The 22,103-nt window shown below is 38.2% G+C and overlaps 1 protein-coding gene across 1 annotated transcript in view; it reads left to right on the forward strand.

Moving 5' to 3' along the window:
* The window catches only part of LOC136857933 (E3 ubiquitin-protein ligase SHPRH), a 396,601-nt gene that overhangs the window by 44,825 nt on the left and 329,673 nt on the right, over positions 1-22,103 (forward strand). Inside the window, exon 2 of the mRNA XM_067137032.2 lies at positions 11,091-11,261. Within this exon, the coding sequence (XP_066993133.2) occupies positions 11,091-11,261 (171 nt within the window). The remainder of the gene's footprint in view (positions 1-11,090; positions 11,262-22,103) is intronic.

Genomic DNA, 22,103 nt, shown 5'->3' on the forward strand with positions numbered 1-22,103 from the left:
CTTAAAGATTTCATGCATTTCACTATGATTGTGATGTTCTTTGTATCTCTCTGCAGATTCTCTTAACACTATTATCTTTATCTTGATGACACTTTTTCTGAATTTGTCTGGATAGATTTTTGTTTGCTACCTTGGATTCTTCAGTATGCAACCCCTTTTGTTTCATAATTGTCCGCTCTTGCAGTAATAACAGTTTCCAGGGTCGTCCAGTGTTTGTGTCTACTGGCATTAGTACAAATGATTGGTGTATGTTCAAAAGGTGCTAATTCCACCTTAAGAAAGTAGTGGGAAAAGCGCAAGAAATGTAAAATAATAGGCACGTAGAACATGCTTGTGATCGGTTTTGGAACAAATTTTAAGGAGTTACATCTTGCTGATCTGGATTGCTCATGGTAGTCAATAATATTCATCTACAGTACTGCAATGCATGTGGACAAATAATGATTTATTTTTGGAAGTGAAAATAGCACATTTTGAATTGACACTTCTCAAATGTCCTTCGCCATTCTATCAGTTGTTCCTTTTATGACTCGTAGTTTCTCCCATTCTTGATGTGCACTTTGATTTGCCATCTCTGATTTCATCTCGTTTAGTTTGATTTCTGTTTCAAGGTTGGAGGAACATCTTTGGGAATCCTGTTAGTTGTACATTATTGTTTTATTTTCCTCAGTTTCAGCCTACACTCCATTACTAGTAGCAGGTGGTCAGATCCACAATTAGACACGTGGGGGGGGAAGGTTTTTACAGTTGAGTACTGATGTTCTCCAATGGGAGTTAGTCATGACTAAGTCAATCTGATTTCTGTATCGATCTCCAGGTGACTTCCACTTATACGGTTGCCATGGGTGATGTTGGAACTGAGAATTTGCTACTGTGACATGGTTTTCTTGGCTGAACTGCAGCAAACATTTGCTGCACTCATTCCTTATATCCATTCCAAAGTGTTCAAGCCGTTTCCGAACTGATCATCTGCTACTGTGCTTCCAATCTTAGCATTCATATCACCTTGTATGATGACAATTTCTTTCTTGGCAGTTTACTTAAAGTGATCTCTCTGTCGATATAGTTCATTGATGTCACTGTCTAATGCATCTGATGTTCGTGTATGTTTTTGTAGGATATTTACTGTTTGTTGAATGGTGTTGATTTGATTTTCACAGTTATGATTCTGTTGTTGACAGGGTTTTACCCCATCATGGATCCTCTGACTGATTTAGGTATCAGTATGGCAACTCCATTGACACTTTGAGTATTGTTTCCTGAGAAATAGATAGTATTCCCAGATTCTGTAGTGAAATGTTCTGCAACTCTCCAGTGGGTCTCTGCTGTTCTAAAGAGACCCCTTGTGGGTGGGGGCAGTAGAATAACACCCACAGTATCCCATGCCTGTTGTAAGAGGTGACTAAGAGGGGCCCCAGGGGCTCTTAACTTGAGAGGATGGGTTGGCAACCATGCGGCCCTTAGCTGAGTCCTGCCATTGCTTCCACTTACTTGTGCCAGGCTCTTCAATTTCACCTATCCTATCCGACCTCCCTTGGTTAACTTTTGTTCTTTTCGGCCCCCAACCGTATTAGTACACTCGAGGCGCAGGGAGTTTTTCATTTTCACGCCCTTCGTGGCCCTTGACTTTCTTTGACCAATACCTTCATTTTTTGAGGTGTTGGATCCCTTCCATTTTTTCTCTCTGATTAGTGTTATATAGAGGATGGTTACCTGGTTGTACTTCCTCTTAAAACAATAATCACCACCACCACTATTCTAAGGAGGTTTAAGTTGTGGACCTCTACCTCTTTCTCGATGACGTGAAGCTTAACTTACCAGGTTATTGTAGACCTTGAACATTCCATGTGCCTATTAGAATGTTGATGCGCATATTAATTTTATCATAAGTGACGCCATTCAAAGCAGTTCACCTCAGAGATCTGATCAAAGCTTAAATGAAGTCAAATAAATATTAAAATAAATTTTAATATTTAAATTTAAAATAAATTTTAATATTTATTTGACTTCATTGTACATTTCAATACGGACCAAAACATGAGAATTATAACAAAGCTTAAATGCCAATAGATCGAGTGGCATTATTACGGGTCACCGCGAAGAACAACAGATTGGCATACCCTCACTAATGTGAAAGTTGTGGTGATTCTTGCCTATGATTAGGATGGTGTTACCATAAACTGTATCATTCCCCAAAAAATATCTGCGAGCAGTGCTGAAAATAAAACGACAATACTTTATGCATAATTCAGTCATCATTCTACACAACAATGAAAGGGCCCATGCAGCAGGAGCAGTGTGTGATTTGTTCAATTGCGGGGACTAATTAATAGTTAATGTTATTATGTCCCACTGACTACTTTTACGGCTTCAGAGACGCCGAGGTGCTGGAATTTAGGCTCGCAGGAGTTCTCTACCGACATGAGGCTGATGTATTTGAGCACATTCAAATACTACCGGACTGAGCCAGGATCGAACCTGTGAAGTTGGGGTCAGAAGGCCAGCGCCTCAACTGTCTGAACCACTCAGCCCGGCAGTTGCTGGGACTTAGGAGGTGCTCTACCACCTCCCATACTCTCCAGATTGACGTCCTTGCAACTTCCACCTAATCCCTAATGAAGGAACCACTGTGTGGACTTGCTTCTGAACTGTTGAAGACGTTCTGCAGGCAATTGATCGCTCTCTCCATACTATTCAGAGATTAGACAGTGCCGATAGTATCCAAAGACTTCAACGCCACTGCGAACACGTTGTACACAATGCTGATAACTACATGGAAGACTTGTAAAATCTAGATCCTTCTATGAACCGGTATGCTATGTATCTAGAAAATAAATAGTTGACACCATTAAAAATAAAACCATGTATATATCTATTAAATTAATTCTATTCTTTTCTTTACGGTACTTCCACAGTTTAACACTAACAACTTTACGTCAGTCTTATTTGACTCCTAGCCGCTTGTACTCTCTTCACCATTCCCTAGAACATCTCATTTCCCTGCCTGCACCTCCCTAACCATTCTAAACATACCCTGTGGTTCAAGTGAAGGCCAACTGAGCGCAGATTTATATCTCGTACCCCCCATTAGAATTTCTAAACATCAGGCCCAGTTTCCCCACATACACACTCTGTCATCATCATCATCATCATCATCATCATCATCATCATCATCATCATCATTTCCCTTTATCGAGCTGTAGCCGGGTAAGGGCAAATATGGTTCCTCTCCACTTTCTTCAGTCTTTCCACCACACCTCCTCCAACACTGTGTCCCAGTCCAGGTTTCTTTCTATAATACTGCGTTGGATTGTGTCCTTCCATCTCAATCGTGGTCGCCCATGGCCTCTCCTTCCCTGCATTTGCATTTCCATCACCTTTTTTTGGCATTCTTTCATCACTCATTTGCTTTATGTGCCCAAACCATCTTAGTCGGCTCTTTTCTATTCTGTCATTCATTTTTTTTCACTCCAATTTCTTCCTGGATTTTCTCATTCCTTATTTTGTCTCTTCTACTCTACTGTATCATATTCCTCAGGAACTTCATTTCGGCTGTCTGTATTCGACTCTCATCCTTCTTTGTCATTGTCCTAGTTTCTACTCCATAAGTTGTTATGGGTACGTAATATATCTTGTACATAGTTTCCTTTGCTTCCACTGGCACATCTTTGTCCCATAACATGTTTCTTACACTGTGATAGAAACAACTTCTAGGGGCTTGCCTGCATGTCTAATCTGACCTTTCCCTTTTTCCCCTCTAGTCATAACAAGAGTTTTACTCTTTTTTTTAAATTTTTTTTTAAACACTTATTTTCAATCCACATTCTTCGATCTTCCCATTCACCACATCCAACTATTCTTGAACCTTCATGGCCTCTTCTCTCCAAATCACAATATCATCTGTAAACAACATGTTCATTTCTCTTCCTTCATATGCTGCTTTTGCTGTTTTCATGATGTCATCCATTACTATTGTAAACAGGATTGGTGATAGAACACTTCCCTGTCTCAGCCCACTAGTGATTTTGAACCAAATTGTCCTGCCAACTTGTATTTGCACGCAACTATAACATTCCTTGTACATTGCCATTTTTATTAATCCTGGTCCAATTCCTTTTTGCAGCAGACTGTCCCAAACTTTAGTCCTGGGGACACTGTCATATGCCTTTTCAGTATCAATGAATGTCATCACCATATCATTTCCATACTCCCATTACTTTTCCATTTAGTTGTGCCATAATGAAAATGGGCTCTGTTGTTGACCTTCCACTTCTGAAACCAAACAGTTTTTCCTGTATCTGATTTTCAACCCTCAACCTTATCTTACTTTCCAGTATCCTCTCCATCAGATATCAGTGTAACTCCCCTGTAGTTCTTCAATACTTTCTTATCGCCTTTCTTGAAAATTGGGATGATTAATCTTTTTTGCCAATCCTCAGGAACCTCCGCATTCTCCCAGACACTCCTGAGAACTCTATGTCCACTGCAGGTAGGGAATTCGATCCCGGCCCTTATTTCTAATCCCAGGATTTCGGGATTACACTTAGTCAGTCCCGGGATCCCGGGATTGAAAGTTACAAATAAAAAAACAAGATATTCTCACAGAAATCAGCTGTTTAATCAGAAAATAAAAATTTAGACAAAAAAATATATTTTATGGTATACATCTGGCTAATCTAATCACTCTAACTAATCAGACTTAGAGTCAGACTAACCAGATTTAAAATCACTCAGTCTCTATGTTAAAATTATTCTTTTCCAAGAATCGGTGAGATCTCTTTAAATTTACATAAAGTTAAAAAACCCTTATGTAACAAACAATGCAAATAAACTTTAGAAATTAAGAACAATCTCTCTGAACATAGACCAAATAGACGACTTTCATGTAACAACATAGTAAGTAGGAAGAAAGTTTCTTAGCAAAAAGTATTTAAAAATAACATTAACCAGTCACATTTCTCGTAAATATAAAGAAAGCTAATTTAATAGCAACATTCTAGTTTGAATTGCGAAAATATGTTCTGAGGAATAACAACGCATCCAGTGTCTCACCACCAAACCTGCTGAGAAAGCGCGTTCAGGTCCGATGGAAGTTGGAGGAATCGTTAGTAAATACTTATAAGCCTGCTCTAGGTTATAGCTCCGAGTAGAATTTGAAGACTCGTATAGGTTCATTTCTTTCGTAACAATTCTGGAAAATTCATTTTCATTTATTGCTTCAGGAGACATAATTTTTATGCTGTTTTCTATTTCCAGCTGAAGTTTTTCTTTGAGCGTCAAATCACTTTTTTTCTGTATTTGTAGGCTCAACTTGCATATTTTGTTCTTCCTCTTCGTCTTTTTTACCATTTAATCTCTCAATTAAAGAAACAATGTATTTTTTATGAGGACTCTGCTCAGACTTGAAAATGTACGCTTTTTTCCATCATCGAACGCCAACGCCACATTGTTACTACGAGGATTTTGTAGGTAGCATAATACGCCACTCAACTCATTTCTTCGGCGATCTTTCATGCGCTCTTGTAAATGTATCTTGAATTCAGAAGCCAACTTGGAGCTATTGTCATTTAACTGCTTAAAAAAAACTTTAGGGCAGCACCAGTTGTGCATAAATACGCATCAGTGTGACAGAGTGCTTCTACAGTTAATTTAAGTTAATTTTAATGATTTCATCGATGAGCTCGAAATCGGACTCTTCCAACTGCACTGGATTATTCAAAGCTATAAGCGCCTTTTTGACACTAAATTTCAAATAGGCACTCACTCATCTCACTCAACTGGGAGAGGTAATGTACCAATGCACGCAATTGTGGTCAGACTTTCACGCACATAGGGGTTGAACTCATGCACTAAACGAAAACAGGCATTTACACACTGAAAAGACGCATAAATAACACACTGAGAGTTTCGCTTCACGCAGTCTATTTAGCAAATTTTTTAAAAATGATCTCAATCCCGAAAATCCCGGAATCCCGAAATCTACGGGATTGAAAAGTGGTCGGGTTTTTGGGATCCTGGGATCGAATCCTCTAACTGTAGGCCAACGTCTCCAGCTGCCTTGATTATCTCCACTGAAATTTCATCTTTTCCAGCAGTTTTTCCCTTCTTCATCTTTCTTACTGCCATTTCAATTTCATTTATTGTCATTTCTTTATCCATTTCTTCATCAAGTAATTGCCTTTCCTGGTCATCCATTGAATGACTGTCATCAGTTCTCATGTTCAGCAACTTCTGAAAATACTCTCTCCATCTATTTCTTATTTCTTCTGGCTTTGTTAATATTATACCGTCTTCATCCTTCACAAATCTGGTGGTTACTTGATCTCTCGTTTTGGTTCTTAAGATACCATACAATAATTTCTTGCTGCCCTGCATATCATCTCTCAATTTCTGTGTAAATAAGGGCCAGCTTTTTCTCTTTTCTTCCTCCACTACTTTCTTGGTCAAATTCTTTGCCTCCACATATTTTCTTCTACTTTCTTCAGTCAGATGTTTTGCATGCTTTCCATGCCATTTTATTTTCCTTCACTTTAATACATACCCTATCATTCCACCAGTGTGTCTCTTTGTCTTTCACATTTCCTGACATTCTACCACTTACCTTTTCTGCACATCCAACCTGCTTCCTTAAATCATTTCCATTCATCTTCAACATTCTCCATCTCCATCCAGGGTACCAAGGATATTATTTCCCTTTGAAATTCTTCTTGTATGCTTTTCTCCTTCAACTTCCATACTTTAATTCTTTTCTCTCTTCTTAATGGGGTTTTTCAATCTTTACCACTTTCAATTTTCCTATCATAACTCTGTGATCTCCACCAAAGCTTTCTTCAGGCATGGCTGTAACATCTAAAAGGTTCTTCCGGTGTTCTTTCTCTATGATTACATAATCAATCATGGTTTTTGTTCGTCTGTCTCTCCAACCATACCTTGTAATCTTCTGACTGTTCTTCTTCCTAAACCAGGTGTTTCCAACAATCATTTGGTTCCTTATGCAAAAATCCACAAACAACTCACCTTCTGGATTTACATTTCCATATTCAAAGGGCCCTACAACATCTTCCTTTCCTTGTCCTTCCATTCCAACTTGTGCATTTAGATCTCCCATCAGTAGCACTTCCTTATCTTCTATCTGCCTCTCCACTTCCTCTAAAAAGTCCTGTAGATGTTCATCTATGCAACCCGTTTGTGGGGCATACAACTGAAATAGATCTTTCATGCCATTTTCCAACTGGAGTCTCATCACCATCATCCTATCGCTGACGCATCGTGAATATTCCACATATTCTTGGATTTCTTTTCTAAGTATCATGGCCAATACATTTTTTGCCTCATTTCCTCCCACTGTAACACAGCCTGTATCCTCCTTTCAGAGGATCTCTCCCGTATCCCTCTTCTTGGTCTTACACAGTCCAAGTATGGCTATATTTTTTTTCTTTCATGAAGTCAACCACTTCTTCTGTCTTTCTCGTCAGTGTCAGGACATTTACTATCGCAGTCTTGATCTGGTTGTCCACTTCTCACAGTTCCCCCAGCACCCGAAGAGCTGCGCATCGCTTTTAACAGCGTACGACCTAACCTTTTCCGAGGTGCCATATCTGCTTTATCCATATAGGCTATTGTTACGATGGGCTCACCACACCCAAAGGTATTTTATACCTACTGCCAGGTTCAAAATTAGGCCGCCCCTAACATGGAGACAGAAGCCTTTCTTAGCCGCTCGTCTAGAGTACAGACACTACAGGTTTTCCCCTTCCGCCATCTCCACCGTAGCAAAGTCCACCTTCTCCGCCATAGATGCCTTTGAGGTCTTCACTTGTTACCCTGAGCTGGGACCCATACCAGATGTTACACACCAGGTCAGTGTGCACTGGGACTCACATAGGCAGGGGTGCCACTCCCTGGGTAGGGCTGCCTCCGGAGGGGGTCCGTACCTGCTACTCTGTATTCTAATTTAAATCCCTGATCATCCTCCACTCAGTATCCCTCCAGCACATTATCCCACTGACAGTAATCCAGTAACAAGATCAGTGGTTTGCTGACATTTAATTTACTGTTAGCAAAATAATTATAATACAGTTTTGAGGGTAGTTTAAAAATAGAGAGAAAAAACGCAATGTGTTCTAGTAAATGTGAGCTACAGGTTCTAAATCCCTTAATATTTTTGAGTCATTTCTGTGAATATGATTTTTCTTCTTCGGGAAATATAAATCCAAAAGGGAAGGAGACTGAAAATAATTATTCAGGAGTTGACCAAACTGAGGAGACAGTTCTTGATGTACACAAGGATGACAATGAAAATGAGTCCAATGATACCAATCATGAAGCTAATTCTTTATTTACCGGGCGAGTTGGCTGTGCGGTTAGGGCCGCGCAGCTGTGAGCTTGCAACCGGGAGGTAGTGGGTACGAACCTCACTGTCGGCAGCCCTGAAGATGGTTTTCCATGTTTTCCCATTTTCACACCTGGCAAATGCTGGGGCTGTACCTTAATCAAGGCCACAGCCACTTCCTTTCCAGTTCTAGCCCTTTCCCATCCCATCGTCGCCATAAGACCTATCTGTGTCGGTGCAACGTGAAGCAAATTGTAAAAAAAATATATTTGTTATGTTGAGCCTCTCTGTCACTGCTTTGTGAGTGAAAACCCTAATATTTATTTTAAACTTGGTGTTTATTAGCCTACTATTGGAATAATGACTTCATTATCTTCTCATTGTTTTTTTCCCCCCAATCTTAAACTTTTCAGACAGTTCTACCTTGTGATGACTTGGTAACATCTGCCTTCTCTAATAATGTTATTGGTTTTATTTCCAACTAACTGCTTTTATGGTTTTTGGAGAAGCTGAGATGACATAATTTTTTAACCGCAAGAGCTCTTTTACAGGCTGGTAAATCTGCTGATACAAGGTTAGCATATTTGAGCACCTTGAAATAGCACTGGACTGATTTTGATATGTTTGAAAATTTCTATTGCTTCCTGTTGTAAAAGAGCATAGTAGTGTGCTGTGGTTGAGAGTGTATCCATGTCCCTGTAATGTATTCTGTACTAGAAAAGTTAATTCATGGACAAGTTGGTCCTTAAATTGCAATTTTTAGGCCAAATGTGCAGTACAAGAATGACAAGTTGTACTTAGAGGGCTTCAAAGCCCATGTTGGCAGGTTCAACTCCAACTCAGTTAAGGAAAATCTTACTGTACTGTTTACAAGAGTATGAGTGGAAAATGTAGAAACCTTTAGATAAAGTAAAAGTTATTAAGAACATGGGCACGATGAAATATAAAACAGAATGGAAATCAAATAGAAAGACATGATGGAATAGGTAGAATAGTTACACAGAATAATTATATACCAGTCAAGAGAAGAACTATTATTCCATGAAGTGGGATTGCGGGCATTCATCTGTGAAAAAGTCCAACAAACTGGGCTGGGCTGAGTGGCTCTGACGGTTGAGGCACTGGCCTTCTGACCCCAACGTGGCAGGTTCGATCCTGGTTCAGTCCGGTGATATTTCAAGGTGCTCAAATACGTCAGCTTCGTGTTGGTGGATTTATTGGCACGTAAAAGAACTCCTGCGGGACTAAATTCCGGCACCTCAGCATTTTCAAAAACCGTAAAACAGTTGGTGGGACGTAAAGCAAATAACATTATTATTATTATTATTATTATTATTATTATTATTATTATTATTATTATTATTATTATTATTAACAACAAAATGGTATAAATGACGTGAGAAACCATGTTGGAACAGGCAACAGTTGGACAAGAAAATAATAAAGCAGCAAAGAAAAGTGCTTAGCACATCATCCAGACATAACAGCTCATGATTGAGTTGAATATAGATTAATTTATTTTCCAGACTTCTATGCTGTGGATGAATAGGCTTTTTAGCTCCCACCGTGTTACCTGAAACTGTGTCTGGTATTTTCAGGGGGTTCATTTTCTCTCTGAAAATCAGTAGTATATTGAATCCATGGCTATGCACTCCTAATATACCGTTTCTGCAGACTTTTGCTGTATCAAGGAATTCTGCATTGGTTGACTTGCTGCGGTGGCTGGAGGTTGCTGGTTGGTTGTACGTTTCCCTAGCTGCTCCTGCATCCATTTAGCTTCCTTACCATAGCTATTTTGAGTATAGATATCCAGCTCTGTTTACCCATTTGGTTTCTTCCTTCCTATTAAAATTGGGGTCGAATGTGCCAACCTGGGCTTTGAAGGTCATTGCTTCTACTGTCTGAGCCACTCAGCCTTGCTATCTACCGTCTGTTAGCAGACTCAAATACTGATATAACCAGAGTGCATCAACTTAATGAAGCAGGTCCTATGTAGCTTTAAAAGTGATGTAGCAAAAAATTATGGGTTCTACAATTTCAAATTCAATGAAGTAAGGAAGATGGTACACTTATTGGGTAGGTTACTGTATGTTTGATAATATGATTGAGCAACTTTTCAAGAAATAAAAACTGCATAAAAATTAACTGTATTATGTGTTTGTACTAAACCAGTACTTCATCTTTTTACAAATCAGACGTCTTACATATAGAAATTTTATTGGAGTTATGTTCATTTTTTCTGTCCTCATGTGAATAATAGAGAGAGGGCCTGTACATTTGAGAGTTTAATTACTAGTAAACTTTATATAATTCTCACTTATTCATCTAGTAGGAGTGTTTATTGTGGTGTGTAAGTTTAAATATGAAATCTGATGTGTATAAAACAGTCAGGTAAAGACATTTTTGTACCATTATTTATAGTTTTGTCCAGATACATCTATACTTTAATCTTCTCTGAAGTCTGTGTGAATTATGTTTGTCACAGGATTTTGTTTATATCTCTGCGTGCTCTATGTACAGCTGATTATTCCATGAGGTGATATCACTAACAAAATAGTTATTATACCTAAGAATCAAGAGGATTTGGTTTGAGTTGTCAGGGCATTCAAAGTTTTCTTCAGATTTTTAAATACCAAAGCTTTAAGAGATTCTATCCTCTAAACCATTTTCTAGAACAATAACAGTTTTACTGACAGAACTGAATATTTAAATAATATATTTGTAGTCCTGAAGATAATATGTATAATTTGACTTCTAGGTTTGTCTAGTCGGTGCTTTGGTCTCCAGTTTGAGGACCCTGGTGACAACGCAGATTATTTGTCTATTCGAGTTTTGCTGTTTGAGTCGTTATGTAAATCTCCTGCATCTCCAAAACAAACCAAATTGAGATCTATTGTTCTCAGTCATTTTGGTTCACTTTCGTTACCAGGTAAGTAGTAGTAGTTGTCATTTTCAATATTTGAACACCACATTCATGTTTTTGTAAATTTTTTCATATAATATGAAAGAAAAAAGAGTAACACTGATCAGTGGAAACCAATTTTATTGGCATGTACATCAAGTAGAGGCATCTTGTCTTACCCCACATATTAACATGTGGTTACTTACAGACTAGCAGTTAGGTTTTACTCTTTAGTAAGTAATAGTTGTAGTAGTAATAAAGCTGTCTTAAATCGAAATTAGATTTTAATCCTGTAATCTTCAGCATAGGAGGCAAGCACCTAAACAACTATTTTAAACTATTGCTCAGCAATAACTTCCTTTGCATTTTACAAACTGTATACACTTTGACAGTGAGTTAATTGCACTTATTTTTTACTCATTTTCAAGCAAGAGTTTTAATAACCCTCACTAGACTAATGAATTAGGTCTCCTCATTTGTGTAAAATGGATGAATTAGCTATAATTTCATAACTCAAAGAGGATTTATATCTCACAGGGCTTACAAATCAGCCCCAGTTCCCTTGAACGGAAGCTACTTAAATATAGACATATCATTTTTTTAGGATTTTGCCATGTCAAAGAAAACAAAGATAAATTCTTTATATTTTGCGGAGACTAAAATATAGATTGTTTTAATGCCTCTTTAACTATCTCACTCCTCGTTATTCATCACCATCTGTTTGTTTGGTTTCTCTTCAACTGCATAACCCTTGGTGGTGCTATTTGGAGATCTAACCAGCCTCTGGGCTGAAGACTTAACAGACAATGTGTCTTTATAACTCCCTCCCACGTGTTGCTTTTGACTTCCTTCTTCCAAATGGTCATGTGATGAATTAGCAAAGTTGCAATCTTTTGATAACCAATTACTCCAGAGATTACAGTAAATTTACTTAAGGATCTACAAGGTGAGGCATCCCGGGGACTTCATGGGCTGTTGGACGTCGCCAATGATGGCTAGGGTATGGGAATCTCCAAGCGAGATATAGGACTTTCCCCGAGAGATAACGAAAGAAACTTTCCGCTTGTTGCCAGCCAGTTGAGGGCTTGTATCAAGGCAGGTAAGGCATGTTACAGTAAAAATGTGAAACTCAGGGCAACAATGAATGAATCAGTCATCATTGATCTGCATTTAGGGCTGCTACCCTTGTGGCAGAGTCCCTATCAGTTATTTACCTAGTCTTTTCTTAAATGATTTCGAAGTAGTTGAAAACATCTCCTGTGATAAATTATTCCAGTCTCTAATTCCTCTGCCTATTAGTGAGTATTTTCTCCAATTTTTCCTCTTGAATTCCAACTTTATCTTCATTTTATGATATTTCCTACTTTTAAAAATTCCATTGAAGCTTATTTGTCTACTAACGTCATTCCAGGCAATCTCTCCACTAACAGTTCAAAACATTCTGCTTAGTTGAGCTGTTCATCTCCTTACTTCCAAGTCTTCCCAGCACAAAGTTCACAGCATTTTCATAACACTACTCTTTTGTTGAAAATCACCCAGAACAAATGTTGTTTTCCTTTGAATTTTTTCTAATTCTTTTATCAGGTATTCCTGGTGAGAGTCCCATACCCTAGAACCATATTGAAATTGGGCCTTACCAGTCATCTATACGCCTTCTCTTTTACATTCTTTCTTCAATCTGTGAATACCCTCGTAACTAGATGAAGAGATCTATAGCCTTTATTTAAATCCTGTTTATGTGATTACCTCTATGAAGATCTTTCCTTATATTATCACCTAGATACTTACAGTGAAACCCATGAATTACTATCATTCCATCAACACAGTATTTATTTATTTATTTATTCATTCATTCATTCATTCATTCATTCATTTATTTATTTATTTATTTATTTATTTATTTATTTATTGTATGGCTTTACAGATACAACACACAATGGTTTTGAAGAACAAACTATATATTTATATCCAGATCAACACAGTAATTGAAACAGAGAGAACTTCTCTTCTTTGCAAAACTTACAACCTTTCTTTTCACCCCTTTTATCATCATACATAGTCTGTTGTCCATCTCACAACTTTGTCGAGGTCTTTTGCATTTGCTTACAATCCTGTAAATTATTTATTACTCCATACAGTATCTCCAAAAAGGAAGTGATTCCAATTCCTTACTCATATAATTTATATAACAAAACTCAGAGGTCTAATAACATTGCCTTGCGGGACTCCCCTCTTAATCACTATAAGATTAGATAATACTTCACCTACTCTAATTCTCTGAGTTTTTACTTGTAGAACCTTAGCCACTTATTCAGCCACTTTTTGGCCTATTCCAATAGGATTTATTTTATTTAACATATGGGTTCTAGTGCTGGGAGAGTGAGAGAATGTGTTCGGCTTGCCTGGTGCAGCTCTTTCTATTTGACTCCAATGGGCGACCTTCACGTCTGGATGTGGGATACTGATAATGATAATGAGGTACAGAGGTGAAACCCGGTGTTGGTACATAGCCTACTTATTTCGAATAACACCAAGGGGTCTGCTCAAAGCTTTACGTCCTCGTTCAATGGACGAATCACCATCAATAGCACCGTATGCCTTCACTCCTTATGAACACTGCAGAGAGGTTTGGAATTGAATCCAGGCTTTTGGCACGCAATCTAGTGATCGGAAATTGTATACATCTCCTACCCTGCCAGCCACATTTTGATGGTGACTTTTTTTTTTTAACAACAGGACCTGAACTGGCTAATCACGGTGTCACGCCTTAATGATCATGGCCACCATGCAGGCTTAGCCTTACAGGAATAATCTTTCCTAAACCCAAAACGCCTGCTGGCAAACCAATTAGTATTTTCACAAAGTGTGTAATATAATTGGTGGAAATTAAGTTTCAAAGGTGTCGAGTAGGTTTAACAAGAATGGACAGAGTAAGAAATGAGAGAGTTCGGGAGATGGTAAATGAGGTACCCATACAGGAAAAGATAGAAAAATCAAGGCTGCAGTGGTATGGACATGTTAAGAGAATGGGAGAAGAAAGGATACCAAGAAAGATGTTAGAAATGGAGTTGAAGAGAAGGAGACCTGGAAGAAGACCAGGGGACAGATGGCTGAAAGGTGTAAAGAAGAGCATCGAGTCAAGAGGAGGGAACTGGACGAGTGTGAGAGAAGAGAAGTGTTGGATGGACAGAAAACGATGGAGAGGCTTATGTTCCAAGCAGCCCAGCCTGTTGTTGGAAACTGCTCCAGATGATGATGATGATGATGATGTGTAATAGGAAAGAATGCTTTCCCAGAGTTTATATGTAACACATGTCAAGCTGACTGGCCTGTAATTATCTGCTTTAGGTTTATCACTAGTGCCCAGATTTCCATGCAGATGCATGTTTTAAAATAAGCTGGTTACAATTCTCAAACTTCGCAAATATTCGTTTTATGGCTTAACGATTCCAAATGACCATTCTTTTTCCCTGTTTGTTTGCATGTTTTGGCCTTTTTAGGAGAAAATTCATGCATAATGCACATTTTGAAGATTTTGGATTTAACAGCAAATATTTGTATGTTTAATATTGCATAATATTTATTTCCTTGCGACTTTGGCGCATATATGATGTTAACTTGCATGGTAGTGCCTTTTATGAATGTTGGTTTGCAGAATTTGTGACCCTTTTTCTACGTTGTACAGTATGTCTATAGCTGAGAGATGGAGAGAATGTATTCCTGGCATCCTATGTGACAACCAAATTTAGTACATAAGGTAAAGGTCCTATAATCCAATTAACCACACACTTTTTACCTGTTGCTTGAGTAAACATTGACATAAGCCAGAAGGCACCATGTCAATCTCTGTAATTCTTAGGAATAACCTATCCCAGTTATACATTGTTATAAATTCCTGACCCGGCTGGGAATCGAACTCGGGACCCTCTGAACCGAAGGCCAGTACACTGACCATTTAGTCAACAAGTCTGATATTTATTTTAATTATGTATCATTACAATAGCTGAAAGAGACAAACACAATGTTAGTAACACATCATCATATTTTAGAAACAAAAGCTTTTAAATGATAGTTTTTTTCCTCTAGCTTTCAGGTTAGCAAATCAATCAACGATTTCTGTCTGAAAGGGTAGACATTTTTGCATTCTTCACTCTGCCAGTACAGAAAATCCTCATTGAGCAGTGAAGTTAATGATTGGTAAGGTGAGAAAGATCCTTAGGGCTATTTCCAAGTTAAGAAATGTGATACCCAAGTTGTTCTGTTTAATGTATGTGGTTCTATTGTAAATGTTCCAAATCAGTATAAGCCTTGAAGTGACAACATTCGTTAGGGAAATCCCCATTAGTGTCTTCATCATAAAATTGAATCAACTTTGTAGCTACTTTTCATATTACCTCGTTGGGAAGTTTCTGATAACAGAAGTGTCTATATTTCAGATTGATCCATCAAAGCATTGTATGATTGTCTCCTCTTCCCAAGTTAACTAGTGGGGAATCAATTGTTGTATAGTGCACATTAACCCTAAATTCAATCCTTTCACCAAGGTCTCCTGCAACTAACTCCAAGGCTTCATCTGCAAATACCTTTCATCTTCTGATCCTGTTGTAGGAGGGTATTTTGTACTTTAAAATGCCAATAGCAGTATTTTTGTACATGTGAAACTCTTCCTTTTATATCTTATACAAGTATCCAATGTTTGTAGCTGTTTTGGCACCTCCTACAAGATAAAGAGTGTGGTTTTACAAGTTGTTGTTACATTTATCAATACGTTCCAAAATGTATTTCCAAAAAAGTGATAAGAAAGTGGTTTGGAATTTTGGAGGCTTAACACCTGGGTCTTCAGATATTTCTTTAAGGCAACTTCGTATTTCTTTGTAGCCTTTCACTAGTGCTTTTACTGCTACCACTGGAGTTTTGTTTTTCTTGAGATGCATAAGAGCTCCCATCTATATGTAGGTGCTGAGAGGAAGTTGTAGAGTTCTTGTACAAAAGAGAAAAATATCACTACATCACTTGGCATCTGTGGAATCTACAAGGTTAAACGAGCATGCAGGCACAATGTACAGAGTCTGGAAATTTATTGTGTATCTTAATCCTGCTTGAAGCCCTGTGTTGGGGCCTGATATATTAGATGCGTTGTCATAGCTTTGCCCCCTGCATTTTTTAATTTCTAAATACACTAACACACTTCTGTCAGACATTTCAATACGTCTTCTTCTAATTGGTAGGATGGATGAAGAACCCATAGTAGTAGTTTGTATACACGTTCTTTAGCTTGTGTTTCTGTTAAAGATACTTATCGAAGCACTACTGCTAATTGATCTGTGAGGAAGCAGCCTGGAATCAAATCAACAATGGAGGAGTAGTGCTTGGAATCTTTTACTTATTTTATAATTGTCTTTAAAACACAGCTTGCCATTAAGTGAATTTATTTGTCACAGGATTGAGCTGAGAAGTAAGACTCATGGCCTGAACCTTTAGTAGCATATTTTGAAAGATACTGTGAAAGAAAGGATCATATTCACTAATTAATTCCAAACATCCCAGATGCAGGCCATTTGAGGTAGATCCAGTATGTCCATTGTCTCCCTGAAATGGCAAGCCCTGTGCTGAAAGAAATTCTTGATAAAACAGTTCACCAGTATATGACTTATTCATACTGATTTGATGGAGAGGTTTTTATTTTCATGGAAATTTTTTTTCTTATTATTATACCTATGGTCAGGTGACTGCTCATGTTGTTTGATCAACTCGGTACCATGTTTCCAATTGTTAAAACCAGAAGAAAATTGGGTTTTTGTATATTTTGTTGAAATAAGCCACAAAGAACACAAAATAGCTTCCCTGTAGTCTGAGAGTACAGCAGCCAGTTTCTTATGAAGGTTTCGCCGTTAATGAGCATGTCTTTAAACAAATTAGTTGACAAAGTGCGCTTTACTTCATTTTTATAAATGTGCTTGGACCTTGAAAAATCCACATTTGTCTTGTTTGGAAAAATTTTCTAAAATATGCTCAACAACAACAGACAAATTCACATTCCAAGTAGCAGGATCATATAGAATACATGTTTTAGGCAGTTCACTTAGAGCTTCAAAACTGCTCTTAGGTTAATCTGACTATTGTTCATTCAAAACATCAGTTACTGGATTAATTGTCTCATCCTTAACATCTGCAGTATTATTCATCAAAGGTGTAAACGGTTTGAATCTACCTCATCGTGGTCTTTCTCATTGTGCTTTAAATAATCAGTTAGGTCTTCTTTGTTTTTATTAGTGAATGATGGTTCGTCTTCATCTAAACAGTACTGGGCTGAGTTGAAGAGATGTCCATAATAATGTCTGTAGTGATGGAATGTGGTAGAAGTTTCTTCATGGAAGCTAATTTAAGTGTGCACCATTTAAAAAAGTTTTGCTTCATTATGTTGTCTTTTCGAAGCATGTTTCCTGTTCTCAGCATCAGTAAGTTCTTTTTACTCATTTTGTGTTTTAATGACAACAAAATCCCTAATAACGAAGAATATTTTGAAAATATTCATTTGAAATATTCAAATATTCAAGAATATTTTAAATAATTTAGTAATATTTTTAAAAATGGTAAATGTCCAAGTAAGAAAATAATTTAAAAATAATTCTCGCTGTTATGGATATCTCAGCACCAACTGCTAAACAAAAATGAAGTTTAGGTGTGTGTACGCTGTGTTAATGATACAAGTCGCAAGTCAGTCATTAAAAAAATTGCATTTCAGAACACTAGCAAATTGGCTAAAAGCATGTTGCATTATTAACAAATTTTAATTCTTACATACATGCATGCATACATACATACATACATACATACATACATACATCATTATAGACTGTTATGTCTTTCAGCGTTCAGTTTGCAAGCCTCTGTGAACTTGCTAAACGTTTCCACAATCCTCTATTTGCAACTAGTGCTTTGGCCTCATTTAGTTCTATACCTCTTATCTTTAAATGGTTATAAACTGAGTCTAACCATCGTCGTCTTGGTCTCCCTCTACTTCTCTTACCCTTCATAACAGAGTCCATTATTCTCCTAGGTAACATGTCCTCCTCCATTCGCCTCACACGACCATACCGCCGAAGCCAGTTTCTGCGTACAGCTTCATCCATTGAGTTAATTCCTAACTTAGCCTTTATCTCCTCATTTCGAGTACCCTCCTGCATTGTGCCCACCTGCTTGTACCAGGAATCGCCCTCGCTACTTTCATGTCTGTTACTTCTTACTTACCGAGCTCAATAGCTGCATGATATATCATCTGATGGCCAGGCAGGCATCAATTTTTGGAAATAAGACATAGCTGTCATAGTGCATTGGTACTGCTGGTGGCTTCAGGTAGCCTATGCAGTGGCCTCCACGGTATGCATTAGCCTTGCGTCTTGGGAGGTGTGCTAAGTCCCAACTGACGAGCCCAACTTAGCACATGAGGGCGAAACGCAGGCAACCAAGAATGAGTTAGCTGGAAAATTTATAATGTCCAATAACGGACCATTATATTGGTACTCGATAGCTGCAGTCGCTTAAGTGCGGCCAGTATCCGGTATTCGGGAGATAGTAGGTTCGAACCCCACTGTCGGCAGCCCTGAAAATGGTTTCCCGTGGTTTCCCATTTTCACACCAGGAAAATGCGGGGGCTGTACCTTAATTAAGGCCACGGCTGCTTCCTTCCCACTCCTAGCCCTTTCCTGTCCCGTCGTCGCCATAAGACCTATCTGTGTCGGTGCGGCGTAAAACAACTAGCAAAAAAAAAAAAACTTCTTACTTATGAATAAGATATCTTGAGTCCACCCAGCTTTCATTCCCGTAAAGTAAAGTTGGTCTGAAAACAGACCGATGTAAAGATAGTTTTCGTCCGGGAGCTGACTTCCTTCTTACAGAACACTGTTGATCGCAACTGTGAGCTCACTGCATTAGCTTTACTACACCTCGATTCAATCTCACTTACTATATTACCATCGTGGGAAAACACACAACCTAAATACTTAAAATTATTACTTGTTCCAGCTTTGTATCACCAATATGACATTCAGTTCTCTTGGATTTCTTACCTACTGACATCAATTTAGTCTTTGAAAGGCTAATTTTCATACCATACTCATTGCACCTATTTTCATGTTCCAAGATATTAGACTGCAGGCTTTCAGCACAATCTGCCATTAAGACCAAGTCGTCAGCGTAGGCCAGACTACTTACTACATTTCCACCTGCCTGAATCCCTCCCTGCCACTTTATACCTTTCAGCATATGATCCATGTAAACTGTGAACAGCAAAGGCCTTGTCCAACCCCTTTAAGTACCCTGAACCAAGAACTCTATTCTACCATCAATTCTCACTGAAGCCCAATTTTCAACATAAATGCCTTTGATTGCTTTTAATAATCTACCTTTAATTCCATAGTCCCCCAGTATGGCGAAGATCTTTTCCCTCGGTACCCTGTCATATGCTTTCTCTAGATCTACGAAAAATAAACACAATTGCCTATTCCTCTTGTAGCATTTTTCAATTACCTGGCGCATACTGAAAATTTGATCCTGACAGCCTCTCTGTGGTCTGAAACCACACTGGTTTTCATCCAACTTCCTCTCAATGACCGATAGCACCCTCCCTTCCAAGATGCCAGTGAATACTTTGCCTGTTATACTAATCAATGAGATACCTCGATAGTTGCTGCAGTCCTTCCTGTTCCCTTGCTTAGAGATAGGTGCAGTTACTGCTTTTGTCCAATCTGAAGGTACCTTACCAACACTCCATGCTAATCTTACTACTCTATGAAGCCATTTCAATCCTGCCTTCCCACTATACTTCACCGTCTCAGGTCTAATTTCATCTATTCCTGCTGCTTTATGAGAGTGGAGTTTATTTACCATCCTTTCCACTTCCTCAAACATAATTTCACCAACATCATTTTCCTCCTCCCCATGAGCTTGGCTGTTCGCAACACCACCAAGAAGATTCCTTTTACGTTGAGAAAATGCTCAAAATATTCCCTCCACCTTTCCAGTGATTATGAGTTCACCTGAATTACTCAAAACACTGTTCATTTCCTTTTTCCCTCCCTTCCTAAGATTCTTTATTACTGTCCAGAAAGGTTTCCCTGCTGCTTGACCTAGCTGTTCCAGGTTATTATCAAAATCTTCCCACACCTTCTTTTTGGATTCAACCACTAAGCACAGTCTAGTTCATCGCTCATGATCGCAAAGCAAATCGCTGAACTGACTGCTTGGCCTTGATATTTGAGAAATTATTGTAGACAACCTTGTATTTTTCACCATTTAAGAACACTTTTATTATCCGTCCCGTTGAGTAGAGAAAATAATAGTAATCCACCAGCTGTAATAATCACTTAACCACATTTCAGTCGAGAATTGTAGTGTAGATACGGTATATTAGATAGTATCTTGCCTGTTATATTCGTGTGTATCTCTGTATATGGTAACCCTTTCTATACTTTAGCATTTAACCAAATGGCAGGTTCCATTTCTATTAGAGCATAGTAGGTTAAAGTAGTACAAATAATAATCCGTCTACGCGTTTAGCTTTGTTGGTAATCCTTAAGTAGTTCTTGCGAATTTCAAATATTTGGCCTAATTGCAGTTTTCATTTCTGTTTGTACCTATTGTAATTAGGATACGTCTGAACGTAGTTTAAAAATTAGTGTATTGTAGTATCTGAAGGTAGTCTGAATCTAGTTTAAAATTATTGTAGTGTATTATAGTATCTTATTAGAAATTAGTGTGTTTATTCTATTACTGTGAAATATTTGTGTGGTATAGTATTGTAGTATCTGTAGTAACTATCTTACTAGAATTCTGTTGTAGTAATTAGGGTAGACTTAACTGCAGTTTAGAATTGTGTAATAACTTGGATATTACTTTTGGTTTTCAGTAATTAACAGCAATTTTCATTACGTTAGGGTGTTGTAGGAACCTTTTTTTGTACAACTAAGTAGTATTGTAGTGTAGTAGTAGCCTATATTAATTACCTTATTGTTGTGTGATCTTTGTGAACTATCCTAGACAATATTTCTTTCCTTTCATTTTCACTTTGCACAGAATAAGTTATTTTATTTTTATTTTATTTTCATTATTCTGTAAAAATTGACTAAGGAGTGCAAGTGTAGGAACTGTGGGTGTGGCCAGGCCTTAAGGAGTATGAGGGAGGAGTTAGAGAGTTTGAGGGAGATAATTTGGATTCTCTGAGAAGACAGGAAGGAAGGTAGGCCTCCCTCAAACAATCTACAGGATATAGTAGGTATAAAAGAGGGATGGGGAGGAAAGGAGGGAATTATGGAAGACAGGTGATCTAATGTTTTAAGGGGAAGGAGACTGCAGACTAAGGGCTTTAATTCAGGATCAGAATTCGGGGGCAGGTGTCTGTGAGAAATCGGTACAAGTCACTGCCGGTAGAATAACTGAGGGAAGATGAGGAGCAGGGAACTGTTGCTGAGAAGTGTGGAAGTAGGAGGAAGGGAAAGGTAGAAAGGGAAATGTGGAGTAGTGGATAGGAAAAGAGAGGTGGAACAGGGTCATGGGATTGTGAAAAGGGAGGAGGAAGTAGCTTTTGCAGCTGTCAGTAAAGATAGGGCTGACCAGGAGGGGAGGGGATCAACTGAGGTGGGTAGGGTTGAGGCTTTGGTCATGGGGGATTCCATAGTTAGACTCGTGAGGGAAATGTGTGGAGGAAAGGGAACCAGGGTAGAGTCTTTTCCAGGAATTAGGTTGAGGCAGATTTTGAGGAAAGTAGAAGAAAAGGAGGAGGGAAAGGATGTTGAGGAAAGTAGAAGAAAAGGAGGAGGGAAAGGAGAAGCTGGTAGTGTTTCACTTTGGTACTAACAACGTAAGACAAGC

This window comes from Anabrus simplex, chromosome 1, assembly GCF_040414725.1.
Source record: "Anabrus simplex isolate iqAnaSimp1 chromosome 1, ASM4041472v1, whole genome shotgun sequence".
NCBI classification, from domain to species: domain Eukaryota; kingdom Metazoa; phylum Arthropoda; class Insecta; order Orthoptera; family Tettigoniidae; genus Anabrus; species Anabrus simplex.